The 26,392-nt window shown below is 36.3% G+C and overlaps 1 protein-coding gene and 1 long non-coding RNA gene across 2 annotated transcripts in view; one reads left to right on the forward strand and one right to left on the reverse strand.

Annotated features, from left to right (window-relative positions):
• Positions 1 to 8,077, reverse strand: part of LOC138693359 (cytochrome P450 4C1-like) — a 41,298-nt gene extending 33,221 nt beyond the window's left edge. Inside the window, exons 1-2 of the mRNA XM_069817277.1 lie at positions 7,887 to 8,077; positions 1,610 to 1,716 (exon numbers count right to left, since the gene is read on the reverse strand). Coding sequence (XP_069673378.1) covers positions 1,610 to 1,716; positions 7,887 to 8,058 — 279 coding nt within the window. The 5' untranslated portion in view covers positions 8,059 to 8,077. The remainder of the gene's footprint in view (positions 1 to 1,609; positions 1,717 to 7,886) is intronic.
• Positions 1 to 26,392, forward strand: part of LOC138692681 (uncharacterized) — a 214,634-nt gene that overhangs the window by 37,791 nt on the left and 150,451 nt on the right. The gene's annotated exons all lie outside the window — the stretch shown is intronic.

Genomic DNA, 26,392 nt, shown 5'->3' on the forward strand with positions numbered 1-26,392 from the left:
ATTATATAGGAAAACTAACGCTTCACTGAAAGTTACTATTTTTCTGAAAAACTTCGGGTTCTAAGCTTCAAAATGAGGGGTCATTTATTAAAATCCGTTCAGCCGTTTTCCCGTAATTTCCATTACCAGTTCAAATTATATATACATATATATATATATATATATATATATATATATATATATATATATATTTGTAATTATGTAGGTTGTTTGACTATAAGATTAGTAATTAATTTCGAATATTCATATACGAGTATTACAATAGTATTGTAAAATCTTTGTTACTGTATGTAATTTTTGCTTGCAATAAAAACTATTATCTATTATTTTATTTCATTTGACAAATATCCACCTCAAATTTGTTATTTAAGAGTTCTGTGTCTCAAAGGGTTAAATGAATATTGAGGCATTGACATGGGAAATGTCAACTGCCAAAAATTCGAATTTTTAGGTTTTTCATTGAGAAGGTAGTAAATGGCCATGCCAATGGCACAGAGAAGGTAGTATGTCCGTATATAATGAAACGAAGTTGGAAACGTAGTCACTAGATATTATAAGTTGTATGTGCACAGCTGTTGGCGCGGAGAAGGTAGTAACTCCTTTTACAACATCAGAGTGTGTCTAGACAAATATGGGCTGATAACTGTGTAGGGCAGAATAAGAATCGAATGATTCTAATGGTCCTGATTTACATTATTGCCAAGAAACATTTTGATTCAGTGGACTTGAAATTCCTGGTTTCAGAACATTCCTACATGCCATGTGATAGGGAATTTGGCATCATAGAGAAAAGAAGAAAAAGATGCAAGACCATGGTTCCAGAAGAGGTAAGGCCTAATAATGTAATAATGATGAAGGCTGAGGACTCCTTCGATTTTTCTGCAGAATGTGACAAGTTTTTTAATACAACTCCTATCGAAATCAGCACCCTCAACTGGATTAGACTCTCAAGAGCTGATTTTCCTCTAATAAAAACAAGACAGCCATTTAATGACCTTGAAATGTGGACAGAGCACAGGATTTTTAAGAAAAGACAGTCATTAACGTCAATCACTAACTTGCAGTGCTTGCAACTCCTTGAAAGAAGACCAGTCGTCCCTGATGCCAAAAAGAGAGACTTGTTATCTATGTTAGACTTCCTCGATGAAAAGTATCATGCATTTTACCGAAAAATTTTTGCATAATGTATAAATAACGTTAATTCTCAGTTTGGCTAAGGAGTGATTTCAATGTTGTATTTTCATAAAATAGGATTTCACAGATAAATCTGTGCCAGACTTTTCAAATTTCATATGTAACACAAACACGAGTGTATATCTTTCATTTAAAGCAGTTTCTGTAATAATGTAAGTGAGAAAGTGTTCATAAATTTGTTTTTTGCTTCCCCTGAAAAATTTTGTTTTTGGCAGTTACTACCTTTCCCATGTCAGCGCCTCAATTATTGTCGCTTCAGTGCGTTTTTCGAAGAACAAGGCGTTCGCCCCGCGAGTAAATCGAGTGTCTTACAGTATTCTTGCTACTCTCGATACTTCTTCGTAAGGTGTTTGCCTGTAAAATATAGGAAGTGAGGAGAGATTGCAAAGAATAAGAAGTGAAGAAGAAATGTTACCTCCACGTATTCAGGCCTCGCAAGACTGATCTGGGCTATTGGGCCTACCCAGGTCCTGAAAATATCACCGTACTTCTTGGTTCTGTTATCAAACACTTGAAACAGACCTGGAAAATAAAAATGAAATGTTTAATTTTTTAATAGTTTATTTAACGACGCTGTATGAACTACTGGGTTATTTAGCGTCGATGGAATTGGTGATAGCGAGATGGTATTTGGGGATATGAGGCGAGGGTTTACATTCGCCTTACAGTTTGAGAAAAACTCGAAAGAACACAAGCAGTTAATTTGCCAGAGCGAGACTCGAATTCACGCCTGAGCGTAGCCCCGGCTCATCAAAATTACTTGTTATAGAATATATTTATGTCACTTATTAAAATATAGGCCTATACCGTGAAGTAAGTTGAATAGGAACAGACCATTATTAATAAAATAGGACAAATTTAACTAACAAATTCAGGGAAATAATGAACTGCCGTGCGTGTAATCTGTTTAATATTTTTAAAGTTAAGTGAGAATAAATTTTATTTTTGTGTGATATACCTGTTTACAACAGTTTACAGAATTTTGAGAAGATAATCCTATCAGTCTGTCACTGACTGAAGAAAATCAATTTAGCAATTTTGTTTTCCAAAGAAAGAGTAAAATATTATGGTTAAAACGAAACTTTTAAACTACAATTTAATTTAATAATGTACGAGAAAAACTGTATGTGAAAAGTACAAAGATCATTACTGAAGAAAAGTTAGATATAGAAAATGAGGCAGATATTACACAAAAATTGTCGAGAGATAATCGCTTCCTCCGCTCCCTTAAGAACGTTGTGGAAGTCAGGTACACCTCAAAGCTTACTTCGCTCATGTACAAAGTCACCAATCTATTGAATTTCAACCAATCAGAGCCGTGTGTAGTCTACTGTAATATTGTCGATTTTATATTAACACTTTCGTCTCGTCACTGATGATTTGCATTTCTTTCCTGCTTGATATGCTGCTTAATAATGGAGGCGTTCTCTGGAAGAAGAACTTAACTACAAAACCTTAAATTTGAAATATAGAGTATCAAACATTTAGACCTGGTGCAACAGCATTGCGCAGAATGACATTCAAATGTTTCTGGAGGGCGCTATGTTTGTTGGAGGAAAATAATATTTTGTCATAGGTATTACTAAATGTTCAATATATGATAGAAACTGAAAAATAATGTGACGTAGGTTAAGTTATTGTTCCAGCGAGCTTCTCATTATTACAAGGCAGAAGAAATTTTAGTGTGCCCGTAGTAATCAATAGACTTCGTGGAATTGCCACGAGAATCGTAAGGTTTACTACGCTCGCGGTATAGACTGTATGTGAAGGGGACGTGCAACGGATCGAGTATGCCTCTGATGTAAACACTCAGCAGTATACTGCGGTTACAATAAAACCTGTGTCCTGCATTCAAGAAATATAATGAATGATCATTGAAGTAGCAAATGTCTAAACATGTAAATATACAATTATTTTGTAGTGAGATATATTAACTCTTAAAATGTAATGTAATATACTCACATCATCCTTGAATATGTGCATTGCAGTGAAGAGTTACGTACATTTTGAGCGACTGCAAAGTAACCTCCTCCGATGGTCACTCAAACAGTTTTTATTTTGGGAAAATGTACGTTCAACATCACACGATGTAATAGGTGCATATTTGAAGAACGGGAAGTCACTACTTTTTAGCACACCAACTTCACACGTCTTGTCGTGACGTGATAGTACATCATTTATAATACGAAGTTGTGAATAGGCAGAATTTTTAGCAATAATGTTTCTCAACTTACATTTCACTTTTTCTGAAATTAGTGATATTTTGGATAACGATTTGTGGTACTTTATCCACTATATTAAGGGCTTTTGAGAGTTGTAGTTTAGACGATTCTAACAGGGTGATGTTTTTGGACACAATTTTAAAATTAGAATCAATGAACAGAATATCTTCCAATAGCTGTTCAGAAGGCAATGATTTTACAGCTGCAACAGCGGAACTGTCTGTTCTATCTAATGGATCAATTACCTCCATTATTTTGCCGTAATATTCTGAATAATAATTAACAGCATCCAATCACGTTTTTCAACGGGTCAAGACTGGCTGCGGGGGTAAGGGTATTCCAGAGGCAATTGTTTGGAACAGCAACAATCACATTGTAGTATGTTTGATTGAATTCTTGCCTGCACTGAACAAATGTTAAGCTTTGATTATTCCGACCACAGTAATGCAAAAGCAAGTTCTTACATAGGTATACATTAGCTGTAGCTGCTCTATCTATTTGGACCGGTCACAACTCTTAACATGAACTGCTTATAAAGAGTGCGTCAGAAAGAACGGATGGATTTCAAACTATTGATACGCAGCGAGGGGAGGGATACAGTGAGGGGGACCACGACTGTTGGGTCAGCCAGAGAATGCAGTTTCAGTTGAGAACATGGTGTTGGCCTGACGTACAACGTGCTTTCATCGTAGAGACATTTTTGAAAAATGAACAGTCTGTTATCGTCACTCAGAATTCATTTCGACATCGGATGTCACGCTAGGATTCCAATTCGGAATACAATTTTGCGGTGGGTGGCTTCATTTCGTATCACAGGTTCAACATTAAATCTGGACGAACACGGAGCGCGTGTACACCTGCAAATGTGGAGACAGACACTCAAAGATCAGTCCGCAAACATGCTATTGCACTGAGATTGTCCGAGGCTACGGTAAGATCTCGCGCCCTGCGACTTCTTTCTTTGGGACCATTTGAAGGCATAAGTTTCTAAACATCGATCACATACACTGGACGAACTGAAGACGGCGATTCGTGAAGAAATCGCGGCAATCCCAACAGCTATGACTGTGAAAGTGATGGCGAACTTCAAAAAATGCCTCGATGCCTGTATTGAAAGCCAAGGACATCATATGGATGATGTTGTTTTCGATAAATAAACTGCATGTATTGGTGAATCTGTTGACAACAATACATTTTTGATTTGATGAATTCTTACAATTTTCTTGCCATGTGAAATCCATCCGTTCTTTCTGACGCACCCTGTACTACGAGACCGGGCGGTCGCTCACCTCCTCTATACTACCGTACATCGACAATCTGATTGCACGCTGCGTGTGGCAATTCAACGAAGTCTACTAATCAATGAGGAACACCATAACTTTTCAATAAATTTAGAATTAATAGATGTAAACATCAATTTTCTAAGCATCAAGTACATATAATAAGTTTACTTTCTTAATTTATTGTACACTCGCGGAATGACTGGCTTAAAGGCGTCTTCATTGTGGCCATGCAGTACAGCTGTACTGAAATGTTGCATCATTTCTTTGCGATTTCGCGGTTTCCCTTCTACTCAGTAAGAACGGACCTAACCCTGTTCTACCGTTATCTGTGTCATATTTAGATAGGCTTAATTATATAACGCATGAAACTTTCAAATACACAAATTTAATAACGATTAATTTTTCAGATGCCCGCGATTTTCACCGCACATACATGTGGAAAGGATATTGTCAAAGGTTTGTAATGAAAGTGTGTGGTAGCTCAGTAGTATAAAGTTTTACTACGAAGCAAAAGTTACCGTGTTCGAATGCTGCTCATTGCTTGATTTATTTATGTTTTATTATCAGTTTGCATTTAGGTTTACGTGCTATTAAATTTATTCCATTAAGACTGTTGTAATATTTTGACCGTGTTATGTTTTGTTAGTATTGTGATATACGTTTCTCACAACTACAGATAGTTCATTTTACTAGAAATGCTTGTATTACGGGCCAAGTAGCGGCAAAATTGTGCGCTGTGCAAGCGACCTTGGCCGTGACGTATCCTGTACAAAGTCCCGGGTTCCAGCGTATCCAGTGTTGCCAAGTGGACGGAAATTCCATCAAAAATGGCGGAATTTCAACGTAGCGGACGGGAAAAGAATGGCTTTGACGGGTGGCGGATTTTCTGGCGGAAATTACTATTTACATCGTCTTTTGACTTTTTAGCTGCTGTCATTTAATTGTTTAATTTTTGGGGGATTTTACTTTTTCTTTGGACAGCCCTGTTTTCAGATTTCCTCGTAATCAAGTCAGAGGTTGACGAATTATTATTTTAATCAAGATTGGCAAGTTGTGTTAAAATTTGCTTTTTATTTGCATATACGTATATATAGTGTCGGTCTTTATATTTTTATTTTGACGGATTCTGGCGGATTTCCAGGTGTTGGACTGACGGGAATACAATATATGTGTTGACAACACTGAACGTGTCTTGATTCAGTTGGGTTTGAAGTTCGCTATGGTGCACAACGTATTTTGTGAGATGACATAGGCCTATACTATTGAAGAACGAATTTATTTAGTAGAGTGTTACGTAAAGAAATACAATTAGTATATCAAATGCATTCGTAGATTTGTGCGCAAATTTTCAAATTCAACGATTCTTACACAGTCTTGAATTTCGAAATTAATGAAAAAGTGGCATACAACAGGTTCAGTTTGTGACAAGCCTAGGGAGCGTAAACATCTTTTAGCTGCAGAAAAACTTGAAGATATTAAAGTGCGATTAGAATTAAGTGCAAAGAAATATCTTTGTCGCCTAACTCAAGAAACAAACATGTCCTGCGGGTCAACTCACAAAGCAACCAAGCTAATTAAATTTCGAACATAGAAAATAAGGTTTGTGCAAGAAATGAAGCAAGCAGATTTTGTCCCAAGAATACGATTCTGCAATTGAAGACTACCAATCTAAATGTGTTAAGTGCCAAAAACAACTTTGTGAGATATGTTGAGATACCTACAACACCGTCTTTTGGCGCACGAATGAATCAATTATAGTTGAGCCACAACAAAGACAATTTAGTATGATATTCTCATATGGATTTTCCTCCCTTAGATTGGATAAAATGAAATTTGAAAAATTGGTACTTAGCACATTTATAATGTTAGGTCTTTAATTGGTTTGAATTGAACCACTGTGTACTGCATGTAACAACAGAGTCTTAGTCTTAGTTGTTGTTTAGTCAACTGTCCGAAGACAGGTCTGTATCTCACAAGTGCTACCAAGAAGGCACTACTTATGAGCAGGTTCGGTCCTGGGCACAGAAACGCATGAAGTTCAGAACGCACGGACGATAGTGTCGAGTGGACTGGGAGATGGAGCGCGCCTTTACTTCGTGTCTCAACATGTAAAGTATGTAGCCTAAACAGTCCGTCACAGTACGGCACAAAATATATTTCACTCTGTACAGATGCAGTATATACAGTACATTCCTAGTGTAGACAAATGTCTACCATTAAAGTATTAACGTGAGTTGTAACCTTCAATCAGGTGTCCCTACGCCGAAGCCTGTTACACTTATCGCAGCCAAGCAGCAATACACACAACGGTAATGCACATTACTGACCCACCTGTGCTGCTGCAGTCATACCTCCACACGAGTCATGACGTCATTTATACTCCGTGCACTCTAAACCTCATACTGGTTATTCTGTGTCCCTAGGCCGAAGCTTGCTTATGAGGTAACTAGACCAGGAGATAATGGGATAGGGTGGCCTGTTCCTTTCCCCCTCCATTGCATACATCGCCGACTAGCTACATATTACACTAGTCAGACTTCAGATATATACAAACAATTGTTCTTCTTCTGACAGTCCACGCCTGTGGAGTAACGGTTAGCGCGTCTGGACGCGAAACCAGGTGGCCCGGGTTCGATTCCCGGTCGGGGTAAGTTACCTGGTTGAGGTTTTTTTCCGGGGTTTTCCCTCAACCCAATATGAGCAAATGCTGAGTAACTTTCGGTGTTGGACCCCGGACTCATTTCACCGGCATTATCACCTTCATCTCATTCAGACGCTAAATAACCTGAGGTGTTGATAAAGCGTCGTAAAATAACCTACTAAAATAAAATAAAAATTCTTCTGACACATATCGTCAAGTGAGATGTACTGCCTGATAATAGATGTACAGTACTTATGAGCCAGAATCTTAATCAGAGGATGTTAGTCGTCTAAGCATTAATTTTCGTTCAGCCGTTTCGAAGGCTCAAAACAAAAATTGACTATCTTTTACTGTATCGTTGTAAACATTGTCCAAGTTACGACAATATGGCCCGCTATTCCAAAAGCGATCGCCTCTTAACACCTTTCGCTGTGTAATATAGGCTACTGTGTACGCTGTTTGCTGACGGCTTAGGAAAAACTGATAGATTGTGAAATTTTACAGAATGTTGTAAATTTAGTTTATTAGTTAATTAAAGATACTCACGATTTCGAGGAACGTTGAACTCCAAAGCATTGCCGATGATGGGATAAGAGGGCGGTCCTGGCAACTTGTTGACCATTTGCACGAAGCGAACTCTCTTGACTGCTTTTGGCAACAGGAACACGAAGGAAACGATGAAAACAGCAGCGCTGAGCAGCAGCGTTGAGATCTCCATGGTAATCTGTGGGAGAAAGCCAGCGCTTCGAGACGTCAACATGCTTTCTGAGGAAAAAACAATGCTGTTCAGTCAGCTGCTCACCACAGCAATGAGGGCCTGTCCTATAAGATTTTGTGATAGCTATAACGATTCTGGGGAAAGATTTCTCTAGTACTTCGACTTTCCCAGAAATTTTAATTTCACAAGCTTAGCCATGGCTCAGATACTATGATTTTCGACTGAAGGGGATCTTTGACAAACCATGAACAAAACGGTCGTGAGGCAAGATGTCTCAAGTACTTAGAGTCTACTTGCAGCTCTGTGTGTTGGCTATTTGTCATCGTAGAGAACCGGAATTAATCGATGATTTTATTGACACATGACGAGAAGGGTCTCGAGTACATAATAGTTTCCATCATTCATATTACACCTCGAACGTTCTAGACATTGAATGACGTTTTTGGATATTTGCACCATCTCAAATATAGATACATCAAAAGCTTCGGAACTATATATCAGCTTCATCAACATGGAAAAGGGCAAATATCTGTCGGGTCCGTTACCGGTCTTGAAGATTAGCTCTTCATAACGGACGCGATACATGGTTGCCCCTTTTAAGGGAACCAGGTAGTGATTAGGGGTCAAAAATCCGATTTTTTATTTTGTGTTTTAAAATAAATTACAAAACTGGTCTTTAAAACAATATAAATATTGTGGAGGGTATTTCTGCAGATAAGCCTTTTAAATGACCTCTTTAAATTTGGCGGTGCATGTAATTCATACATTCTTTTTTTTTTATATAGTTTTCGATAAGTTGACATTTTCAAACTTAAGTGCATTTTTCTCTGAAATTACTGAATCAATTTACATTAAATTTTTACAGTGTTTTCTGCAGCCTGTGTTCTACATTGTAGACCTACGGTTTTAAGAATGTCACACATAACACGAGAAAAAAATGTATATGCATTGAAAAAATTGTAAAAAATTTTAAACAAAATTCAATATTTTTTTCTGTTTCACTAGGGGTGAAATATTTAACTAAATTTTGCTTTGGAATTTACAATACACAATACTGGATAACTTAAAAAAAATACAAGGTATATGAGTGAAGATAGTAGCAAGTAATGTGCACCTGAAGAATGAGGTACACCTAGCAAAGTTGGAAAACAGGTTATCAGTTAGGGCCTTTCTTTTGCACTTGGATACGAAAATAATTAGTTGTCTTTTATACCACTGAATTCAGAATGATTGATTGCGTAAACATGGAAATTTCTATTCCTTTCTGAGCACTAGAAGCCTAGAAATATTCAACTAAACTTTTGTATTGAAATTTTTTAATCGCACAGTATCACTACCCAGTTCTCTTAAATGATACTAGGCATTATGTAAATTGTTTTTTATGTCGTATTCATTCTGTCACTCGTTATTACAGTAGATTAATTGCATTGGTGTATAATTTTTCTTGTAGTTGTATTGCATTTCTGGTGGTGTGGAAGAGAAGGTCTGATGCCCTTAACTTCGCTAGAGTAAATAAATAAATAAATAAATTGTACATATTTTGCCATTTTCTTAAGTTTATTTTAGTAACATTTATTGAAAGTACAATTTTAAATAATAGCAAAATTCTCAGATTTAATATAAAATCATATTCCACAATAAATATTTTTACTGGGATTTTTATATCTAAAGGTGTATAAGTTTATTTATATTTAATTGTTCAGAGATAACATTTTAAAACTCTTATGTTGTTTTATGTAAAGGGTTCGAGGATAAGATTATTCTGTTCTTACTTTAAACATAATTGCTAAAATATAAGATTCTAATTGAATATAAAACTATCAATATTATAAAATTTCAAGGGAAAAATTAAAATAACTTAAAATCATTCAAATCAACGTTAAGGAATGAAATACCTTAATTCCGTAAGCTCTCAAAGGCGCACATTCTCTACCATGTCATGAGTACATTTGAAAGACATGTTGGTTCAGAAAAGTGTGAATACAATTAATAATTATATATAATAATAAGTTTTCAGTCAACAAATTGCGTAAAACGAATAAATTCTCACAAAGTGGTATTTATCAATTACAATGTAAAAATTGCAATAGAAAATACATAGGACAAACCAAACGAAATTTCTACATTAGATTTAAAGAACATAAATCAGATTTCCATAATAAAAGGAATAGATCTAAATTTGCTACTCATCTTATTGATTCAGGCCACGAAATTAATAATATACAAAACACCTTAAAAATTTTAAAAGTAATAAATAATTCACACCTTATCAATACTGCAGAAGAGTTGTTTATTGTAAAAAATCAAGACCCTAGTAATCCATTATTAAATGAGCAAATACCAAATTTACGTAATCCCCTATATCACTTAATAAAATAACATGTTATCGAATAGTCACTTCTGGCATCCCCTCTCAGTTATCTGTCCATACATCATCACTCAGTCTAAAACATGTAACGTCGGGTGAAACACGCCCCCTTGTCTGGATGCAAAGAACTGAACAACCATGTAAGTACAAATATAATAAACCTTTAAGAAACGTTGATATCAGCTCTCACAACCTTTTCAAAATTAATAATAACCTATTAACTAAACTATTTTCAGACAACTATGGCATTCACCACGACGAATTAGACTGCGTGCTCTCCCACCAACAGCATTTGCATCACAGCTTCTCCATCTCTTTAAATTTATACATTATATTTAACATTTTAACGTAGTTAATATCAAACTGTACAAATTTAATTTTAATGATACGATCTAATGAGAATACTTAGCCTTTAATTGTATAAGGTTAATATCATGCCGTGCCTTCTCCTTGTCTTATATACACACGAGAATCTAGCATCAGTGTTCAGCTTTACCATGTACAGTTTACCTCAAGAGGCACGAAATTTATATAATTGTAAATGCCAGTACGTGCATTACTTACCATGTTATTAATTGATAGAGCAACTTATCACCTATTTTAAATATTGTTTGCATCTCATGCACCTGAAGATGACTTTTTAAAGTCGAAAATATTAGTGACTTCGTATTAAATATTGTGATGTAACAGATTATCTGACCTCACAAATTGAAAAATTGTATTTGACTGAAAACTTATATATAATTATTAATGAGTACATTTGACACAGTATTGGCAAATAAATTAATAAAAATATGGATATTCAGGCATATAGGAGGTATGGATGCCTTGAAACTTACCTGAAACTGTAAGGAAGCGTGTGGCGGAAATCGGGCGAGCGCGCTTATATATCCCGTTTGCAGACATAGATCAAGATCCCTCCTCTTCGCCCTCGACTAGCTATCCCCTCCTGTTCGGACATAGACCAAACTTCAAACCACGAGAGAAGATACATGTAAGGGAGAGTGAACTCTTAGAGGAACAAGGCTGAGTGGAGTGACTTTCAGTATTATGTCAAGTATCTCCATTGCTTATTTATCAATGTCAAATGAGAAATTGTTAGCCAACACAACATAATTCTCGAAGAATGGGCAGGCCGCCATATCTTGATTATATATTTCACTAGAATACAGAATAAAAAAAAAATAATATCTCCCACCTCACAGCTAATGATTTATCATTTGAGCTGTTTCTAGCAATATTTATTTGTTCAAAACCAGGCGAAAAAAATGAAAATTATGTTCTTTGCACTACAAATGCAGAGAAACAATATTTTCAACTTTTCAGATATATATTAAGTATTTAACGACACTCTGTCAACTACCAGGTTACTTAGCATCACTTTATTGGTGATAATAATATATGTGGCGAGGTGAGACCGAAATTCGCTATAAATTACCTGACATTCGCCGTAAGGTTGGAGAAAACCTAAAAAGAAAAAAAAAAAAAAAAAAAAAAAAGCGACTTCCACACATAAACTCAGGTTTAATTCTGGTGAGTCTAAGTCAAATTTATGTTCGAATAAATTTGTTTTAGAAGAGATTTACTTTAGACATTCATATTTCCTTCATTCTTTAGGAATGGAGACTATGTACTATATGACGTACGAGTATGTTACATACTTACTTACTTACTTACAAATGGCTTTTAAGGAACCCGAAGGTTCATTGCCGCCCTCACATAAGCCCGCCAGCGGTCCCTATCCTGTGCAAGATTAATCCAGTCTCTATCATCATACCCCATCTCCCTCAAATCCATTTTAATATTATCCTCCCATCTACGTCTCGGCCTCCCTAAAGGTCTTTTTCCTTCCGGTCTCCCAACTAACAATCTATATGCATTTCTGGATTCGCCCATACGTGCTACATGCCCTGCCCATCTCAAACGTCTGGATTTTAAGTTCCTAATTATGTCAGGTGAAGAATACAATGCGTGCAGTTCTGTGTTGTGTAACTTATTATAGGGATTCGTAACAAGCTGTTTTTTACGGTGATGGGTTGTTAGCCCTTCGCCCAACCTCCAAGCTGGAGGACCACCCATACAGTCCAAAAGTCACTAATCATTCTTTTTCGAATTCTTTTGTTCTGCTTTGATACACCGCTGAAGAAGATTTGGGATACACTTCACATAACTTAGTTTCCCATGCAGTAGCCATCTTCTTCGATTGATATGGGGAATGACTTTTGCCTCATTTTATATCGTACTTTATATTAAAAGTGTTTTTGTTTCGATTTTATTTATAAGTAATCATTTTAGTTGCGAAGTCGTATCGAGACTGTCTGTTGGGAATACAGTAAAACCTCGATAAGACGCGCCCGCTTATTACGCTATACCGTGTAATACGCTTTTTTTTTGTCCTGTCCCTGCACATTTCATATATAACGCCTTTATAAAATACCCCGTTTGTTGTGCTTAAGTCCCGCATAATACGCTATTTTTGTGGAATATTTTCGATGTAATTTTCAGCAATGAAACATCTTGGTCACTGAACTCACTGGTACCATTAACCTGAAAAGTACTGGTATTGGACCCTTTACCTGCGCATTTAAACCTTCATACTTCATACCTTAGTATACCCCACCCTCTTGTTGCGCTCCCTTATTCGACTCCTTATCTGCGTGGTTAAAGCCTACATACAGTTGCAATACCTCACCCTCTTGCTAACCCTCTCTCTCAAACAGCATTCTTCACTCGGCCATAATAAAATTCTGAAAATTTTTGCTGGTCAGTTTGTCCTTAGTGTATTGAAGTGTCTGTGTATATCAGGGGCGTATTTTGCGGGCTACCGGGGGTAGCCCAAGGAAATTACAAAAGAAAAAGTTTATAATATAACATAATGTAATAATTTTGTATTATTAGTTTTACCATAGTAATTAAAATTAAAGTAATTGTTAGATATATTTTGTGTAATAATAGGGTCAGCGGTAGCCCAAACCCTTTAACCAGTATACGCCACTGGTGTATATGATTACAATGAGTGTTAAACAAAAAGCGCTTTCGGTGTCGGAAAAAATGGAAATCTTACGAAAGTACGATGAGAACAGTACTCTTACTCAGAAACAACTCTCTGATGCATTAGGAATCCCATCATCGACATTAAGAATGATAAAAAATCGCGACTCAATCACTACAGCTGCGATGTCGGCAAGATGTAATCGCAGTGTGGTAAACATGAGGACTTGGAGTACACGCACACGGCAAACAACTATAAATGACTTTTTTTTTTTTCGAAAGAATTAAGCACAGTACATATTGTAAATGTCTTTAACGTACAGTACAGTGCAGTAATTACATGGAGTAATACTGTATTACCTTTCATGAATCATGTATTTTAATAAAGAAAAATGCTAATAAATACTGCATATAAATCAAAATTAGTATACCCGCCTAACACGCAGTTTACATCCGGCCCCTTGAACAGCGTCTTATCGGGGTTTTACTGTAGTTTACTGGGTTACATTTTGCTGCGTCAACTGACCACTGTATAACCTACGTCTGTTTATTCAGGTCTCACGAAGCGACATTTGTGTCTATGTCGTAGTGGAAATGAGGACCAGTTTTGAATTTGATTTTTGAGGTCGGCCCAACTAGATTGTTGGTTATTTGTGATGAAGGAAACCACTAAAAACATCTGTAAGATTGGCTGACCTCAGCATCTCTGAATGTGAATGTGGTGTCTTTAGCACTGAGCTATCTCGCTTGGTAGAAGGCATTGTGAAATTTTTGGTGAATTGAGGCTTTTCAATGTTTCTGACATTGAAAAATTTGTTTTTGGATAGGCCTATGCCTTCTCTTTCTGTTTGTCTGAATACTAGGGAAAGGAAGTTCATGCATTTGCATATTTGTTCTCTATCGTTGTGTGAATATGCTGAAAGATTGCACCGTTCTGCATTTCGAAACTTATTTTCTGTTGTTTTCAATCTGATCGGCGATTCTAAACGGATTTTTTGTGCTGAATTCGAAAATAATCTCCATTTTTCCCTATCACGTCAGGTTTTCAGACAATTCATGAATAACTAGAAACGAAATTATTGCTTCGTGAAACGTCATAAAAATTATTTTCAACAAGAATTTTGTGAGAAAAATTAGGCACAATTTGCTATTTGCCATTAATTAATCATTAATTAATAATTATAAACACTTTCATAACCTTACCTCAATATTGCACTTCAATTTTCTTCTCTTTGACCTCCTCGCATGTTTTTCAGAGCAGTCCCTTTTTAACATCCAGCAATAGTCCGCAATGTTTCCATTATGAAGCAAAACACCTTTAAGAATTTTCAGAGAAGAATCTATGAAGAACCTCCAATCTTTGAAATTATAGCTTACGTTATAAAATTTTAAGACGACAGTGATATCTTGGCAATACACTAAATTTTCTTCTTCAGCAAAAAAAAAAAAAAAAAAGAGAGAGAGAGAGAGAGAGAACAAGTTCCTTCTCACGATGCCTGTACCATGAAAAATATATACCTTGAGCCAATACTTTCTTTTCTTTTAACCTAGAACCTAATAGTTCTGCTGATTCTTTAGGCGAATTTAAATCCCTCGCTAAATCATTAAGCTCACTTTGATTAAAACATCTATCATCACCAGTTTGTCTGGTTCATAAGTATGATACACTGGAGATTCAGTTTCAGTGCTACTGGATGCAGATGGAATGTATCTGATTCAGGGGATAGCGAAACGGGAATATCAGGACCATGAGATACGGCCCGAATAGCAGAGGGAATGTTAGGATATAGAATCTCTTTCTTGTTTTTAGCAGTACATATATCCAGCTACCTTAACTGTACAAAAATAACAATCGTCTCCATGATTTGTAGATTCCCTGCAAAGGGCAATGACTTCTCTTCAACACAACTACGACATAGGCTACTTTGTGGGGGCACTAGGATTTGTCCTGGTCTCCCAACTTCATGCCAGAATATTGAAAGTATGTATTCTTTACAAAACTTGTTATATTCTGTCTCACTAACGTATATGACCCACATACAGGGGCGGCTCGTCCATAAGAGCTGCGGAGCTGCAGCACTCCCTGCTTTGACAGGAAAATAAAAATAATATTTATTTTAATTTTTAGAAGAATTGTTACAGCTTTTATTGGTAAATTGCTTTATATTTCATCTGGCCGGGAATATGTACTATTATCTTACGCATAATCTTTTTGCGCGTCGACTGTATTGGAATTGACACTGAATTCAAAGTCGTCCTGGGATCTGCAGGGTGGTCAACTCATAGATAGTGTCTCTTGCTTGGTCAGGGGGTAGAGAGGTGAAGGGGTAAAGGTAAAAGGTAAAGGTATCCCCGTAACATGCCATGAAGGCATTTGGGGGGGCATGGAGGTAGAGCCCCATGCTTTCCATGACCTCGGCACTAGAATGAGGTGGTGTGGTCGGCACCACGTTCTGACCGCCTTTTACCCCCGGGAAAGACCCTGAGTGAACCTTGGGGCCGTTCTGAAAGTTTGGCAACGAGAAAAAATCCTGTCACCACCTGGGATCGAACCCCGGACCTTCTAGTCCGTAGCCAGCTGCTCTACCAACTGAGCTACCCAGAGAGCTGAAGGGGAGCAGAGGAAAACTGCCGCTGTTTAAAACCCATATTTCGCTGCAGTGGTTGCAGAGCCAGGCAACAAGGGATCTTTCCTCTCCTCCCACACCGCTATTGTAATGCTGCGTCAAATGGATTCTCTATTCCCTTAAACTTATGACAAAATTTTTATTTTCTTTTCACATACTTATTGTTGTAGAATCTTATCGTGTTAATATAACGGAATTAATATTATCTTTTGCCTTATTATTACGTATATATCCAGCCTCCAGTAGAACCTAATATTTGCCTTAACTCAAAATGATTGCACGAGTAGAATCCTTTTGATTTAGCACGTAAAATACGAAAGAGACTTCTTTTCCAGTTTTAGAAAATTGTTGACCATCAGTAGGCTATATCTGAGTGTTGCTTTGGTGTGACGTCTTAATACCGTAACTTAACCATGCAAATGTGCAAGCATGAGTGTGTGTGAATTACAGAATATTAATTTTATTTTTCCCTTGCGGAGAATATTGATGTAATGAAGTGAAATTAAAGGGTCGTCCGTTACCCGACTTAAATCTTACTTAAGCTTCATCCAGCCGAAATAGTGCATATACAGTATATAAGGAAGTGTAACAATAAAATTTACGCTAAGCATTTGTGTTTACGTGGATGTGAACAAAAAAAAATCAGTATTTTGTTTTCCTTGCCTCCTCTTCGGTGGTGATACTGCATGGACTAGGAGTGGTGTGACAGATTTAGGACATTTGCCCCTAAAAAGCAAAATGCACGAATCTTCGCAGTCTCACCTGAAAAATGTTGTTTTATTGGCTATGTTACGCAACTCATACTGCTGCGCAATTAAATGAAACGAACAGAACAAACATTCTCAAACATAATCAAGAAGTGATAAAAAAAATCGTGAAATTATTTTAAAAAAATTTGATTGTATCAAATTTGGTGGCTAAGGGGACATGATGGAAAAACGATTCGAAGAACCCTGATGTGTTTCGTGGGTTGCTACAATTCGTGAGTAATCTAAACGAGCCTCAAAAATCATTTGGAACATATCACTGTTTAAGTTTATTCTAAGACAATTCAGAATGAACTGGTCGATTGTAAGTTGAGTGTCTGCCGATCTGAAATTCAGATTGAAATCGATGGTATTAGTTTTTCTTATGAATTAGCAAATGGTCCTACAGATATCTCCCAACTAAGACAGGAAGTTTTGGTTTTTCGATATGTAGTGCATTTATTTTTGTCCTTTACTTATTAGTAATGGTATCAAGAAGTGAAATTTGTATGTATCGAAATCTACTGCAGCTCTCCCAATCCACAAGTTCACGAGCCGCCACTGCCCACATATATAGCAAAACAAATTTGAATCATTTACACAACCACGTTTCGACATTTCTACGAAACAACACTATTATGTTACACTCTCGAGAAAAATGAGAACTCACACACTTCACTTTTACACGACAACCAACAACACAAAACTGAACCTCTAATTTAAAACAACTTTTAAAAGGGGATAGGTTTATTATCTCAGTAAGGAAATCTGTAGCCTCATAAGCTCGATTGCACTTCCATAAATAAATATATATGCAGGGACCCTATGTAATTTCTCTAATTCATTGTTAGTTTTAATAGCAATCTCAAGGAGTAAATATTTTCTTCATAATTTTTTATGACCTGAGACACTAAACATTTCAACTTCCTGTTTATAGATAACATTGGGTGCAGACAGATAAAAATCTCCAAGAATAAACAATGGATGTCTTAACCTCGGTTCATTTTAAGGTGGACAATACAATTTTGTACATCCCCGAAGGGCGGATATAGTCAGTAGATTTTAATAAATATCAAATACAAACATAATAAAATATATTATGTCACATTTTAAGTAATACATTTTAAATTATAAGCTGTCGTGCCTTTTTTAACAAACGACAAGCACACTGTAATATTACTATATTACGAAAAATATTGAAAAGATAAAATTTTGAATTGTAAAAAATTCTGACGTGGTACGCGAAAACGGATTTCATTTTTGCAATCAGTGTGAAATTATGATTCAGAAACATTCATTTTATTTCAAAACAACAAAATCCATGCAGAACGGTGTTATCTACATGAATCACAAATTTCTTAATACAATGATATTACTTTTATTGTGCATAAAAGTGCATATTTTGTCTTTATTTATAAAAGCATCATATTTTAACATTTATGCAGGGAAACTGCATATTATGTATGTTTATTTGTCTTTCCCTCATTTTTAAAAGTGTGTAACCTCGTAAACACGAGTAATTTATGTTTATGAATTTTGAACGTAACGATGACGCCCTCATAGGGAGCCTCTCAAGTTAGCAATTGGTATTCCTTTACTGCAGTCTTTAGCAGATTTCGATAGAACAATATCCAGTTTAACATCAGTTCCAGGAAATGTAGGAGATAAAGTGAACGAGAAAACAGCAAATATTCTTCCCAAAAACCCTAGCTATTATCAACTTAAAGAAATTCAAGATATTCTTGAAGGAAAAACACCCCAAAAACAATTTCTATAGAACAGCTCACAGCTTTTGTGCAAGCCCCTCTTACTTCTTGTAACGTAGAACGAAGTTTTTCGCGCTACAAAGCTATGCTGAGAGACAATAGGCGAAGAATTACAACAGAAAACATACGTCACTGCTTAGTTGTGAACCTGTAACAGCATAAATGAGCATTCAGCAATGAGGCAAGCACTTCAAAATCCATAGACTAAAGTAAGTTACCTATACCTTATTATTCTGTTAAAATAATCTCAGACTGATAATGCATATTTTATAGCATATATATCTATTTTTACGGCATAAACGCATACATATTCTTCACGTATTTAGGGCATGAACTTTCTTTCCCTGCTGATTACGTAGGAGGTGCGTTTGAAAAGTTCGTGGCCTGACACAGAGACGGAATTAAAAACGTGTAAACAATGCCGACATTGTTAGTGCCAATTTTACATTAGTTTAACACGAAAAATTATAATTTTCTGTTGACTACATTTTGTGTAGTTTAATTTTGAAATTAGTGCACCAAACGGATTGGCAAAAACGTAAGATATAGAGCCTTGTGTTGTCATTAAATATTTCTTGCAGTACACATTTATCTACACATATACTTGATACTTTACAATTAGATAAATGTGTACTATTTTTTAAAGAAATGTTTTACGTTTTAATACATTTTCCGCAAGTTTTAATGCGTCATGCATTTTCCAGAAATTGTTATAATGTTGATCATAAGTGTCTTTCTGCTTTATGTATCAGACATGTTTTAATGTTTTCAAGATTAGGCCTATATTAATGAGAAACCTGAAGATGCCATAAGGCGAAAGTGCTTGTCTCAGTATATATTTTTAATCCATGATATAATTAATTGTTTTTGAATCTAATAAGCCTAGACGGACTATGAAATTAATTTGTATTAATGTATATGTTAAGATCTCGTATACTTTCATTCCTTATCAGGTCGTTTCTTGTACAACCCTTCACTCTACGGAGAAATCTCATTTCTGCAGATTATATTTTGCTTTTATCTCTTTCTTTTATTATCCAGGACTCACTTTCAAACATAATAATTTAAACAGCCATTATTTTGTAAAACTTTATTTTGTTTAACAGGCGCTCATATACAAGTGCATGAGGGTTAAGTTGGCGTGATTTCTACTGTCCTTGTCTGCGGTCCTTATCTACCGACCGTCAACAGATATAACGGGGAAAAAGGTTTTATTTTGTAGAATTCTTGGAATGCCCTTCCCTCCCTCTCCCTTAGCTCTTCTAGAACACACTTTTAAAACTTATTAAGGCAGACTTTTGTCCAATGTGAACACTTTTTTTAGTCCCAGAGTATAGAGTACTTGTTTCTTATGCAGAATCTGCCTGATACAGAAACAGAGAGCAATATTTCAGGAATTTATAAAACTACAGTAAAATCCCTCGTAACCGGCACCCAAATAACCGGCAATACAACGGCACTTTTGGCGGGCCAAAAAAATAAATGTTTAAATCTGCCACATTGCCAGGGGCTGCGGAGCTGCAGCACTCCCTGCTTTGACAGGAAAACAAAAATAATATTTATTTTAATTTGTAGAAGAATTGTTGCAGCTTTTATTGGTAAATTGCTTTATATTTCATCTGGCCGGGAATATGTACTATTATCTTATGCATAATCTTTTTGCGCGTCGACTGTATTGGAATTGACACTGCATTCAAAGTCGTCCTGGGATCTGCAGGGTGGTCAGCTCATAGATAGTGTCTCTTGCTCGGTCAGGGGGTAGAGAGGTGAAGGGAAGCAGAGGGAAACTGCCGCTGTTTAAAACCCATATTTCGCTGCAGTGGCTTGCAGAGCCAGGCGACAAGGCAAGATCTTTCCTCCGCTCCCACACCGCTATTGTAATGCTACGTCTATTCCCTTGAAACTTAATGACAAATTTTTTTATTTTCTCTTCACATAGGTACTTACTGTTGTAGAATCTTATCGAGTTAATATAACAAAATTAATATTCTCTTTTGCCTTATTATTAAGTATATATCCAGCCTCCAGCAGAACCTAATATTTGCCTTAACTCAAAATGATTGCACGAGTAGAATCCTTTTAATATACCACGTAAAATACGAAAGAGACTTCTTTTCCACTTTTAGAACATTGCTTTGGTGTGACGTCTTAGTACCGTAACTTAATCATTGCAAATGTGCAAGCATGAGTGTGAATGAATTACAGAATATTAATTTTATTTTTCTCAACTTTCCCTTGCGGAGAAGATTGATGTAATGAAGTGAAATTAAATGGTCGTTCGTTACCCGACTTAAATCTTACTCAAGCTTCATCCAGCCGAAATAGTGCATATACAGTATGTAAGGAAGTATAACAATGAAATTTACGCTAAGAATTTGTGGTTACGTGGATGTGAACAAAAAAATTCTGTATTTTGTTTTCCTTGCCTCCTCTTCGGTGGTGATATTGTATAGACTAGGAGTGGTGTGACAGATTTAGGACATTTGCCCCTAAAAATTAAAAAGCACGAATCTTCGCTGTCTCACCTGAAAAATGTTGTTTCATTGGTAATGTTAGGCAAAACTAATATTGCTGCGCAACTAAGTGAAGCGAACAGAACAAACATTCTCAAACATAATCAAGAAGTGAGAAAAAATCGTGAAATTATTTTTTAAATATTGATTTTGTGGCCAATATGAACTTCCCCTTAGGAGACATGATGAAAAAACGATTCGAAAAACCCTGGTGTATTTCGTGGGTTGCTACATTTCGTGAGTAATCTAATCGAGCCTCTCAAAAATCATTTGGAACATGCCACTGTTTAAAGGTAGTTCTAAAACAATTCAGAATGAACTGGTAGATTGCCTGTTGAGTGTCTGCCGATCTAAAATTCAGACTGAAATCGATGGTATTAGTTAGCGATTATGGCAAATGATGCCACAGACATCTTCCAACTAAGTCTAGGAAGTTTTGATTTTTCGATATGTAGTGCATTTATTTTTGTCCTATACTTATTAGCAATGATATCAAGAAGTGAAATTTGTATGTACCAAAATCAACTGCAGCTCCCCCAATCCACAAGTTCACGAGTCGCCACTGCACATTGCCACAGTTTAGGCTGTCAGTTTTCCCACCTTAGAAAGTTCGTTTTCATAACACACTTTTACAAACCCAGTTAGTGGATCTCTCAGTGCCGGCTTGACGTTTTTCGAGTTCATTTATTCAGTAATATTTTGTGAATAGTGAATATTGAAGTAAATGTGTGTCTTTTATCAATTTAATATAATATATTTCACAATTTAAACAAAATGTTTTCGAAATTTCATGGTTTCCCTGTTACCTTAAACATTGTAATGAGTGTTGTGCTCTTGTTTTTAAAATCATGGTAGGCAATATGGGAGAACGCGGGAAAGCCTTGAAGTCGGACAGTATGAACATGGTTATTAATGTACACAAATTCTTTACTGAAGAATATGAAGCACTGAAATGCGGAAAGCAAGCAATATCTGTGTCGAATGTTATCGAAAGAACTGCTGGTATATCGTCTCGTAGTGTTAGCAGGATTAAAAAAAAAAACAAAGGGAGGCGCTAGAAAGTGGATGTGTTCTGCGAACTTCGGGAAAGAAACGCCCAAACAGGACTCCTCAGAAAACTGCAATTGACTCATTTTCTGCGGCCACTATAAGACGAGTAATTTATTCTTTATATCGGACTGATTTTTTGCCTAGTTTTAAGGATATAAATGACGCGTTAATTAAGGAAAACTTATTCACTGGAAGCACATGACGTTTGAGAGAAATTCTTAAAAAATAGTAATAAAATAAAATTTAGATGTGTTAAAAATACTCAAGGCAGAACATTTTTAATGAAAAGGTCAGATGGTATTTTAAAGAGATTTAAATTCTTAAGAAAAATGACAGAATTACGCGTCACTAGACGCGCCATTATTTATCTAGACGAAACTTGGGTTAATAATAATAATAATAATAATAATAATAATAATAATAATAATAATAATAAAGGTGCGCCTGATAAGGCATTTGAGATCTTGTTTTAGGTCAGTTCTTAGCGTATTCGTTTAGCGTCTTATCATTATTCTTGCACTTTGTTAGATGGTATCTTTCACATTTTAAATTGCACAATTCACACACACAACTTTCACACGGTTCGTGGTAGCATTTTGTCTTGCACAACTTATGGTGAAAACCATATATCGCGAAGCGGGTTATTGCATGTCTTTGAGTCTGATTTTCTTTAGTCCAGTTCCTGTCTACCATAGCACCTGTGGCGTAGAAGTCGGGGTCTATCGTACGGCGTTTATTTTTTCTCTCTAGGAAGTCTTTGTAGGGTTGTGTCGATTGTAATAGTATTTGGAGTCTGATGTCTCCTACGTAGAAAGTTTCTCTGGCCATCTCGTACACTAGTCTTGAAGGTGCGTTTCGTCCTATTCCTAGTGTGCATTTGAGAAAGCGTGCTTTGACTTTCTCTATTCTCTCTAGATCGGTGAGGTTTAGCTTTTCCCATATGAGGGAGATTCCATATGTCACTATTGGTGTGATGACTGTCTTCAGTAGCACCATTGCTGTTTCCAGCGATAGTCTGGTCAGGTCGTTTATCTGGTGAATCGCTCTCGTGGCTGCTGCTGTTCTTTCCTGGATGTGGTAGCTGAATGAGTTGGCTGTCGGTTGCAGGGTCACCCCTAGATATTTTAAGTTGTTTACTGTTGTTAACGGTGTGTCGTTGAGCGTGAGCGTGTCTGTTGCTGAGGTCCTCCCTCCTTTCCTAAATGTCATTTAGTAAGTTTTGTCTTTGTTTATGTGCAGTTTGTTCTTTTTCACCCAGTCCTCTAATCCTTTCAGTGCTCTTTGGAGATCTTCCTTGTTGGCGCTTCCCAATACCATGCGTATAGAACGAGAGCTTTTTCTGGCGAGTTTTCAGTTATGTGATTAACGTCAGCTGTTGCGATGTTGAATAGCAGGGGACTTATGGGGTCCCCCTGTAGGACTCCGTTTGTTTGCCTTATTAACATGCTTCTTAATTTTGTTGTTATTTCCCTGTCCAGGAGGTCGAAAGCCTTCTTGAAGTCTACTTGGGTTAATGTGAACCATATGAAAAGCAAAGTTTGGAAACACGAAATTGACTTCCCATTTCAAACCCCAATAGGAAAAGGTCAGCGGTTTATTATTTTACACGCCGGATGTTCAACAGGTTTCATTCCCAACGCGCTTCTAACTTTCAAATCTAAGTCAACTAAGGACTGTCGCGAGGAGATGGACAGCACTGTATTTAAGAACTGATTCATTAATCAATTATTACCAAACATTCCTCTCAATAGTATCATTGTTACGGACAATGCCCCCTATCATTCAACAGAACTCAATAAGGCACCGATTTCATCAACACCGAAATCTGAAATGCAGTCCTGGCTTCGTAACAATAACATTGAATTTGATTTACAATCCACGAAACCTGTATTGTATGAACTTGTAAAAACTAAAAAAAGACAATTTCAAAACGTACGAAATCGACCAAATTGCGACAATGCATTCCCATACTGTAGTGAGACAGCCACCATACCTTTGTGACTTAAACGCGGACGAATTAATATGGGGGCAGGTTCAAAATGACGTTACGAAGCATAATATTTCGCTCAAAAGCAAAGATGTGAAATTGTTTCTTGAGAGCGTTCTTGCAAAAGTGACGGAAGATAACTGGAGAAAGGCCTGTGAATACGTAGAAAAAGTTGAACAATTTTATTGGGAGAAGGACGGACTAGTAGATGAAATTAGTGATCGGTTCGAGGAACTTTCTGGAGGAGAGGAGTCAGAATTTGAAGAGGAAGAGAGTATAGTTTGACAACTTCAAGTGAAACCCCGTAAAACACGCCAACTTCTGGAATCTCTCTCTTTCTTTCTTCTCTCTCCCTCGCTCCTTGTCATTCAGTCACCAATCACCACATAAATATATGAGAGAGAGAGAGTGTGTGTGTGTGCGTGTGTGCGTGCATCGCGAGCAATAGAAGAACCATTCTCCAGTATTACCATAATAACGGATTCTTCATTTTTGCCTCGACTGTCGACTAGGAAGGTTCCATTGCAGGCAACTACAGGTAGTCAACCTTTTAATGCTTTTATTAGCAGGTTTGACAAACTGTGAGTGGACCTGCAAGTACAAGTACAAGTGCATAGTGCTCTCTCCCTTCCCCGTGCTTTCTCACTTGCTCCTCTCCAAGACAGCCAGCGCTCACGTAGTAACTCGGTCAGGGTTTCAGTTTGATTTGTCCAAAGGCGTTATATAGTATACTAGACTCACACAGAGCGCTGGTGTGCTGTCCAAAATTGAAACCTGTCTGCGCATGTTTACGCCGCCATGCTACTGGTAGAAAATAGAGCGGTAAACACGATTGTCATACTTGTCCTTTGTTTTGTCTCGGGTGTTTTTAGTGAACAGTGTGAAAGTAATGGCAATAGAATTTTGAAAGATGATATATTATCGCCGCGGACTCATGCTTAACATGTCGGCATCATACAATAACGTGCGGTGTGCTTTTAAAACATAATTTTGCCGACCGATTGTTGCTCTCTAGGTTTCACTCTAAGCGTCACTTTGTCACGTCTACTTCCTCGATAAGAATAAGCACTAGTTTGTTATATTGTGAAATGGCTATTATTTTTATTATTATTATTATTATTATTATTATTATTATTATTATTATTATTATTATTTCATATACGAGTACGTTGGCTTTCTTAACTCTTAATAATAACTCTTTAATAATAATTTTTAATCACATACCTTAATGTTCGTCCTCAGCACAAGACATTGCATCCTCGTTTTTAATTCACATGGATTAGACAAGTAAGTGTCATTTACAAATGGAAGCAGCTTATTGGTTGCATTATTGAAATTGAGGCGAGTGATTGGAGCGGCGACACAAGAAATTTAAAACAATAATACAATTAAATTTCAAAGACCTGCCGAATGTCATGCATGAGGCCGCTCAAAGACCTGCCGAATGTTAACCATGAGAGCGCGGAGATAATACCATCCCTGTTTAATTTTCCAAGCCACTTGCAAAAGGTACGATATAATATTATCTCTGTTGTTACAATATCAATATCATTAAAAATCAATCAGTAGTTTACGACAATAAAAAATACTTAATTGTTAGTACAGATATATCAGACTGTAGACAAATCCCACTCAGTGAATTGCTGTATTTAGACTTCCACATCAAATGTTAAAACATTAGTGGAAAGATAACTTTTTGTTTTTATTATGTAAATGAATTTATCTGCAAGATAATAAACTTTCATTCAAGATCCATATATGGATAAATAAATATACAGCTAATAAATAAATAGCTAAGCCTTCTTTGTGAACTTATGATTCAGAGTTCACCTATAAATAACTCTATTACATTTTGCCGGATATATTTTATTAACAAAAGCAAGGAATGGCATCTTATTGATATTACATATGTGCGTAAAAATTATGTACCATCACTCCGCAAGCAATGATAATATATCTATTTTATTTATTTAAAATAACAATACAATATGTAAAAAAATCCACACACAAAAAAGTAGGCCTATGTGGTTTTTTTATCTTGCATAAAGTGATTGTTTAGTTTTTAGGTTTTCACGTTACCTATTGTTTGCAATGTATTAGGTACCGGTACGTTTTATAATTGATAGCATTCCGTTTATTAAATTGAAGAATGAATTCAATGTAATTTGGCTACCTTCGCACATTATATTTTGCCAGATTACCTATGTCCTGTGGTCTAGAAGTACCGGTAATATAATTTTCGATTCTCTAAAACTTAACAACAGGTCTATACTGATAATCACACAT

The sequence above is a fragment of the Periplaneta americana genome, chromosome 17, assembly GCF_040183065.1.
Source record: "Periplaneta americana isolate PAMFEO1 chromosome 17, P.americana_PAMFEO1_priV1, whole genome shotgun sequence".
NCBI lineage: Eukaryota > Metazoa > Arthropoda > Insecta > Blattodea > Blattidae > Periplaneta > Periplaneta americana.